The following is an 8,950-nucleotide window of genomic DNA, read 5'->3' on the forward strand; positions in this document are numbered from 1 at the left end:
TTTCATCAACAATTTTATTAATACGTCTTATAATCGACTAAATGAATGTTTTTTAAAAAACGAAATTTTACAATTAGGGTTTGTATTTAATTGATTTGATTAACCATGATTTGCGATTTGCACATGTCAATGATATCATAGTATGAAATGTCTGTATCCGCGAAGTATGAAGAGGGAATCATGCTCATGAATTTGGCAATATGATGAGAATGACAAGATTTACAAGAATGAAAGAAATTGCTCCAAAAAATCGCACAGTATGGTGGCTTTGATAAGAGAGACAGTAATCATACTGCTTCAAAATTTCACACTGTATCATGAACAGCCGTCGACCGCTATCGCAATCGGCATCCTTCGCCGACGCCTCTTTCCCTCTATCCTTCGTCGGTCAGTTTTCACCGGGGTATTTTTTGGGGATTTTTTTTTTTGTTTTTTCGATTTAAAAATGCGCGGGATTAAGTAAATTGGTGCACGGGATTTAGAAAGTCCCCTTTTTTTTTTCCTCTGAGAACAAGAATTAATTTAAGTGATAAAAACTCTCTTATCTCAACTATGAATTTGAGGATTCGATTCTCACCGCAATTTGAACCAAAAAAACCTCCCCTTTTTTTCTTTCTTTGTTTTTTTCGGAGATAATAATCTACTCCCTTTTGTATCCTTGTACAAATCCTATTTAATGTAAAATTGCGTAATCCTCCAAATATGCACAAAATTTCCTCCATTACTTTGTAAATATATTCAAGACTTAAATACAATGTATTGAGCTTTATAAACCCTATAATCTACCCTAAAAAAATCAACAAAAAAAACACCCTAAAAATACTAAAAAAATCAACAAATCAATCTATCAACGGACTGCTTAATCAAATCAATACCAATAGTACAATTCATACGAACAATAGCAGATCGAATAATCTTATTCTTAAACAAATGAACGTCACCCTTGAAATTAGCATAACCTACTAATTCCAATCTTCCTGAACTCAAATCATTATTAAGTTTCATAACATCGTCGTCTCGCAACCCGGTAAAATTACTCTTCATAGAACTCAATGTCATCTCCAATTGAACCTCTTTTGTTCCCCTCGACTCGACCCGTCTGTCTCGAAACATCAATTCGGACGTACCAAGTACACTGTCATTCCCATATATCATACTCATAATATCATTCGTCTTATAATCAAAATCCAAGTGCCCAAAATTGCGATTTTTCATCGAGATTTTCATGATGGCAGTAAGGTCTAAAGTAGGAAAATTGTCATACTTAAGAGACTTGATCGCGATAGAATCGATTTTAAGAGTAGGGTTTTTAACTAGGATTACAACCCATGAAAAAACCAATAGAATTGCAAATAATAACACAAAAGTTGTAAAACAGTAAACAAAACATTTACTGCTTTTTTGTTGTTTTTGTGGATTGTATATGGGAATCATCATGGCTGATGATGAATCTTGGTTATAAGATCTAGAGTAGTTTTTCGCCATTATTTATATATAATAATAATTCTTGTATAAAGCGGTTTGATATTTCGTATTTTTTATAAGAAGGAAGTTTTGATTATGGAAGAGTTAATGAGTAATGAGGGTTTAAGAAATTGTAACAGAAGTATTTATATGGAAAGAGGCGAAGAAGGGAAATAAAGAAGGGTAGATGTATATGGGCCATGTTATGTTAGTTAAAGTTGCAAAGTGGACAACTCAAAAGGAGATCTTTTTTGCGCGTTTTTCCGTTTCTTCTCCCTTAAGTTGCTTCGACTCATTTATGCAAGACTAAAAATAAAAAGGAAAAGAAAAGTGAGTCCTCTTGCATGAAATTGGTTTTATAACCACTTTTGATCGCACTTGAATACAACAAGTCTAGTCGTATCGTATTCCTTTTCTTTATAATTAAACAATTTTGAGTGAATTTAATGGAAAATTACGCACATAACCATTAGTCACAATTTAGGTATGACTAAAAAAGAAATGATTTTCTGTTGTGAAATAAAGCGGAGAGACAATTAGAGAGAATTGTAGAGATGAGTTAGAGCAAAAGTAGAGACCAAAACTGTATTCTTATTCCATTATGAGGGGTATATATACACATACAATGAGGGTAAAGTTTCCATAAGATAATATACTCTAGAATATTCTAAGATATGGACATCCATATAATAATATTTCATAACATTCTCCCTTGGATGTCCATTAATGAAGAAGATGCCTCGTTAAAAACCTTACTAGAAAACCCTATGGGAAAAACGCTAGAAAGGAAAAAAGTACAATAATCTTCAAACACGCATAATAATAGTTGTCTCGTTAAAACCTTTCCATGAAAAACCCAATGAGACAAAACCATGGATAAGGAAAAAGAGTACAACGCGTGTCAACTCCCCCTGATGATTACATAACTTGATGTACCTTGAAATGAACCATGCTTTAACGTAACTTCTCGATAGTTGAATAAAACCCATTGTAGTTGATAAACTTGATATCTTCAAATCCTTGATAATTTCTATCTTTATATTTCATTAGAACTCACAATCTGGGTGTAGTCATTTGTGATGACTCTTGGATCTTTATTTCAAATAATACTTCCACAATAGTGATCGAGAATTTCTTGATAGATGACATAACTTTATATGTTAAGAATAACGCATCTTAATAATCATAGCGTATCAATGCGTGCTACCTCGTTAAAAACCTTGCTAGGAAAAACCCATTGGGACAAAAAAAAAACCTAGTCGAAGGGAAAAAGAGTGTAGCCATCATTCCTTATCTTAAGGAAAATCAATCTGATAATTATTGAATAAATCATCCAATACTTTTGAGCGATTTTCTTTGCTAAACCACATATGTATGAATTGACATTCTCATTGTAGACTTTGACTACATTATTTTCCAATCGTTATGGTACTTCTGGACCATAAACTAATTTCACATGTTTAGCATGAAGCTCATTTAAATCATTATTCTCATATGCTCAAACTTCAGGTTGAGACAATAATAATTTCCTTCAAGTATACTCTACATGAATTTAAATATTCCATTTTGAAAATAATCACGATAACATTTCAATCGTGTCGTAGAGGTTCATATATAATCATGAGTTCCCAAAACTCAAGAGGCTCCTATAGGGAGTTATCCTCGTTGGAGTATCTCGTAAGATAACATTTCTCCTTTTTAAACATTTATCCATTTAAAAACAATATTATAAAACATGTTCATAGATATGATATAAAACTAATCCTAAACAACAGTTATATAACAATGCAATAACTGATATAAAATAAAACTAATTAGGGTCTCTAAATGCACATGATGATGACTCGATAATGCAAACTGTACAGTTTCCTTTTTCGATATTCATAACTTAAATTGACTTCGGGTCAATAAATGGACTTCAGGTCCATGAGCTCATTCATAATCATTGATTATGTGTCGACAATAAAATTGGACTTATTTATAAGATCCCCATTATCTAGTCCATTAAACTCCGCGCGCAAATGCATATCGGTTCCTTAAACATATCGATATAATTTCAATATCTCGTGATATTGTCAGTACTGATCAATGATATCTGAATATATTCGGTACCACTCCTTTTCTATATAGGCCATCTATTATCATTCAGATATTTATGTCACTTTCAGGACATCCAAATTTCTTTACTCCGTAGGAGTAGCAACTGCCCAAACTTGCCATTTTCTTATTACTTGAAATATGTGAACCGATATGACTCTCACACTATATTTCTCGTGTGCTTTATTGTTCAATTTGGCAAGAATCTCAATTTTATTGCATATATTTTCTATGATTAACGTATAGCTCGCTATACCATATATAGGGCTAAACTGTCTATAATTAAATCACAGATTTTAATGTAACAAATTACAATTTAATAAGGTGATTAAACTGGCATTATAATACATCTTCATAATCAAATGAATACCATTATTTCCAATTCCATGAACCTCTATTTGATGTATTTCATATTGAAAACAAACTGCCGAACTTCAGGTTCAGTTGGGGAATAACATAGTCGTTTGTTTTTACCAGCTTTTCCTTATCATTCTCCCCCTAAGGTGGTAAAAATTATATCCACCTTAGACCTTAATTGCTCATATCACCGATGAGAATTTATAGGGGCATTTTTGTACAATAATAACAAAATATTTCGGGGAGTAACATATAATGTAGTTGGATTTTAAATGTGCTGAATCACAATGCCCAATTCTGAGACTAACCATTCATGTAACAATCAAACTGTGATCTCCAATATCAAATATACTCAGTCTTCGTATAATGTTTTGCCTTTAATAAATTTACACGAGAGAGTTTCAGCACTTATATTTTCCTTTAAGATAAACTTCAGGTTTATCAAAACGGGTATGATAAGAACCCGGATGACCTTTATTGTCACATTTAAATAATTTCATGTCAACTTTCTTAGTTGCCCACAATTCAGGGCAATCTTTCAAAAACTATCCGGCCATATAAATGATGTGGCATAGGACACAACAAGTGTCTCGTATATGTAGGCAAGACTCATCAATGTTCCTTCAGGGAACATGACTATAATCTTGTATACTTCTGGTATACAACTTTTATTGATGGAACTTCTAGTCCAAAATAGGTAATTGATAAAAATTTTGGACTTCAAGACAAAATATTGATAAGAAAATATATACTCACCAAAATAATCAGAAGGCCAAATGATAATCAAAATCCTCTCCATTTCCTCAAAAGAAATGGAGAGGCCATTTCCTTTCGACGGACGAGATTGTGTTCTTTCAACATCGAACGGTTCACGATTTATGCATAAAAATATAAGGTTAATAGAGTATAGAGAGGATAATATTATTAAATGGGTTTGTGAGAGGAAATGGAGAGAAAGAAAATGGAGGGGATCCTAATTGTTTTACATTCTACTTAAATTGTATATTAAAGATGTAGGTGGCCTTGTATAAAGAAATTGTGTACAATTTACATACGGTCACTTTTTACTAAACGCATACCATTATTTTTATAGTATATAATCAGAATGATGACAATTGTTTTTTCGTACATCTTTTTAGTAAAATTATATTACAATTTTAACCATTCAAAAAAGTATATGAACGTTGCTGTTAGGCAAAACTTATACGGAAAAATATTGATGCAAAACCAAACTAAGAAAGCACACAGCCATGCCAATAAATAAAAAAACTAGAACTTTGAGGTTTTATATGCTGCTTGCTTAATTAATTCATCTAAGTGGCAAAAATTATGATTAAAATTGGTCAGTGATTAAAAATCCTCATAGCTTGAAAATTGACACCTTCGAAATTAGTTGTCGCCAAACATGAGTAACTAGAAACGTATATAGAGACTCCTCATAGAAACAAAATATTTGACAAAAGACATAAAGATTATGTATGCAGCTACATAAGGACGTACTAGTACCTCATTAAGGATTTTAAACATGTATATAAGAGATAAATTATAAGATAATATTTTCATGAGCCTATTCACTTTCATGAGATATTGTCATTCCTTTCAATGAACAAATTTTGGCTCAATAAAGCCACACCATTAAGCTCAATTAAGGCTTCTTTACTGGGCTCATCAAATGCCGCATTATTAGGCTCAATCCAGGCCACAACATTAGACTTATCATAATGCCATGTTTTCGATCTCTGTTACCGGCAGAGTCTTTATGAGATGTCACATTCACTTTCAAGAATGGATTAAAATTCAGATTTATTATATTTTTCAACTTCAGGTGAACAAGAATCAATTGACAAATAAATATGCCCTTAATAAAGACCGCTTTAAACTCAATTGCGGTTCATAAAATCACCTCGGTGGACTTCTGGCCACTTATATTTACATATGGATTCCTTTCCACCTACACTTTCATATGAATGTATTATAGTTATGAGACGGTGTTAAAATTACACACCCCTTCAAAACTTTGAATTTCAGTCCAAATTTATAATACGGACATATCTTCTCATCATCTTTATAAAATAGATCTCTTGGAACTTCAGGTCCAAAATTATTACGATATATCCGTTCTCAAAATTGCTCACTTATATGGAACTTAAGGTCCAAAAATATATACTACATTATAAAATCCCTCCAAATAAACTATAGAAATACATAAATCTATATACCTGAGTTAACCCGACGATTTCATTTTACTAAACTATTTTGGTGTAATGTGTTCTAATTCTAAAATAAGTGTCAGATAAAGATGTCGATTTCCTTTAATGTTGTTATACAAAGCGAATTACGGTAATTATTGTTGTTTGTAATAGGTCAAACATCGCAATCCAAAATAATAGGGACAAAGGCATTATAATACTATACCTGAAGCAATTGAATGTATGCCAACATCATAAACCGTGCTGCCGTGATATATATCGTTAATTAAGTCATAAATAATAAGGATTAGTGTTGATATTGTATTCTGTGTAATTCATGTGTTGCCTTCTCATTAATCAATCAACGTATTTATACATAATATGGGCCGGGTATACAAAGCTATAATCACCGGCCCTAATACCCCCCCTCAAACTGGAGCATGTAAATCAAGAATGCCCAGTTTGCGAAGGAGAAACAAAAACTGAGAAGAAGCTAAAGCCTTAGTAAAAATATCAGCCAATTGGTTGTGGGTCGAAACATGAATAGGAGTAATAGTCTTGTCAATGATAGCGTCACGAATGAAATGGCAATCGATTTCGATGTGCTTTGTCCGTTCATGGTAGACCGGATTCTGAGCTAACTGTATCGCGGAGTCACTGTCGGAGTTGACTTTAATGGGATGAGAGAAACCAATCCCGAGACTAGTAAGCAAGCTACGTAGCCACTTTAATTCGCACAAAATAGTAGCCATGGCACGGTACTCGGCTTCGGCGGAGGAAAGTGAAACAGTGTGCTGCTGTTTTGTTTTCCACGAAATGGGAGAGTCACCAAGAAAAATGATCCAGCCGGACACGGAACGCCTAGTGGTCAAGCACCCCCCGTAATCCGAGTCACACCACCCCGTCACTTCAAGCTTGCTATCGGCTCTCAATAAAATTCCTTGACCCGGACAACCTTTTAGATAACGGACCACCCGAAGAGCAGCATCCAAATGCTCTTTGCGAGGCTGACTCAAAAACCGTGACAAAACTTGAACGGAGTAGGAAATGTCAGGTCGTGTGACAGCGAGATAAAGCAATCGCCCAACAAGTCTCCTATATGACTCGACATCAGCAACAAAATCCCCCTTTGCAGCGCCTAGAGCATGATTTTGCTCGAGAGGAGTAAGAGCCGGTTTAGCCCCTAACAAGCCAGCTTCAGAAATAATATCAAGAGCGTATTTCTGTTGACTTAAGAAAATACCCTCCGAACTGCGCGCGACTTCAATACCCAGAAAGTACTTTAACACACCCAAATCCTTCATGTGAAAGCACTTCCCAAGATAAGATTTAAACTTTGAAATAGCAAGGGAGTTATTACCCGTAATAACGAGGTCATCAACGTAGACCAAGACATGAACACATACGTCATCACAAGAGTAGCTGAAAAGAGAGTAATCGGAATAAGACTAAATGAAACCATACTTGCGCAAGACGACGGTTAATTTTGCGAACCAACAGCGAGGGGCCTGTTTAAGTCCATAAAGGGACTTCTTAAGACGACACACTTTGCCTTCACGGCCTTGACCAAAGCCCGGGGGCAGCTTCATGTATACCTCTTCGTTAAGATCACCGTGCAAGAAAGCGTTGTGGACGTCCATCTGATGGAGTTCCCATTTTTTAATAGCTGCAACTGCTAAAAGAGAGCGGACCGTAACCATTTTAACGACAGGAGCGAAGGTTTCACCATAATCTATACCTTCTACCTGATGATTACCGAAAATTACCAGCCGAGCCTTGTAACGTTCAATGCTACCGTCAGAGTTATATTTTATTTTATAAACTCAACGGCAACCAAGAGCCTTTTTGTCAGACGGAAGATCAGAAATTTCCCAAGTATCATTATTTTCCAAAGCAGCGATTTCAGCTTGCATGGCTTTACACCAGGGACGAAGCTCGGATCAAATTTCACCCGGGGCCGAAAATTTTGTTACGTCCGCTATAAAATCGCATTTATATGAAGGCTATAAAAGCTTTATATAATAAAATACACTATCCTGTAGGTGTATTTGTTGATGGTTCGTTTGGTCATTTGTCGAAGTTTTACCATGTTTCCTTTTGAAAAACTCAATTACGTAGGAGTTTTACCCATTATAACTATTAAAAAAAATAAAAATTCTTATTTAAGATGACATTATCCGTCTTAAAGTGGGTGATGAAACAAAAGAGTAATAATGCATAATAAGGAGTAATAAAAATACAATATGTTTGTCAATATGTATGCAATTGGTGTATATTTGATCCGTCTTAATCTTAAGACGGATAGTTCCATCTTTAAAAAAAATATATAATGAAATAAGAAATCAAAAGTAATTGAGAGTCAAAAAAATTAAGCCCGCCTAAATCCGAGAAAACACATTACCCCTAAACATCTACCCCACCACCATACTTCTAAAATCTAAATCCAAATTCTTACTCCCATTTCTAACAATAATCTAATATGCAGCGAAGTGATGTACTAGTTAGTAATCCACTGTGAATCTATGATTAATTAATTTTTCATCAATCGGTCTTAAACAATGAATTTGCAAAAGTACTAATTTTTGGTATAACCTAAAAACAAATCTATGATTGTTTTCAATGTAATTCAAAATTTATACAATAATTTTGCTAATTGAAAGGAAAAAATAAATTAGATAAGAAATTACTTGTAATTGGTCTCCGAATTCCGAAGTATCGCCTTCCTATCAACGCAAATCGGAACTGGATTGGAGACCACAAGTTTTCTTTTATAATGGCTCTTTGTTTTATTTACTTTGTTATCTGGTAATAAATTTAGTATAATAACAATTTATAATTTTTTT

The 8,950-nt window shown here is 33.9% G+C and overlaps 1 protein-coding gene across 1 annotated transcript; it reads right to left on the reverse strand.

Moving 5' to 3' along the window:
- Window positions 1–831: 831 nt before the first annotated feature.
- LOC141588630 (late embryogenesis abundant protein At1g64065-like) lies at window positions 832–1,485 on the reverse strand. Its single transcript, XM_074410062.1, has one exon. It carries the CDS (start codon window positions 1,483–1,485, stop codon window positions 832–834), a length of 654 nt encoding a protein of 217 aa, XP_074266163.1.
- Between the last annotated feature and the right edge of the window lie 7,465 nt (window positions 1,486–8,950).

This window comes from Silene latifolia, chromosome 6, assembly GCF_048544455.1.
Source record: "Silene latifolia isolate original U9 population chromosome 6, ASM4854445v1, whole genome shotgun sequence".
NCBI lineage: Eukaryota > Viridiplantae > Streptophyta > Magnoliopsida > Caryophyllales > Caryophyllaceae > Silene > Silene latifolia.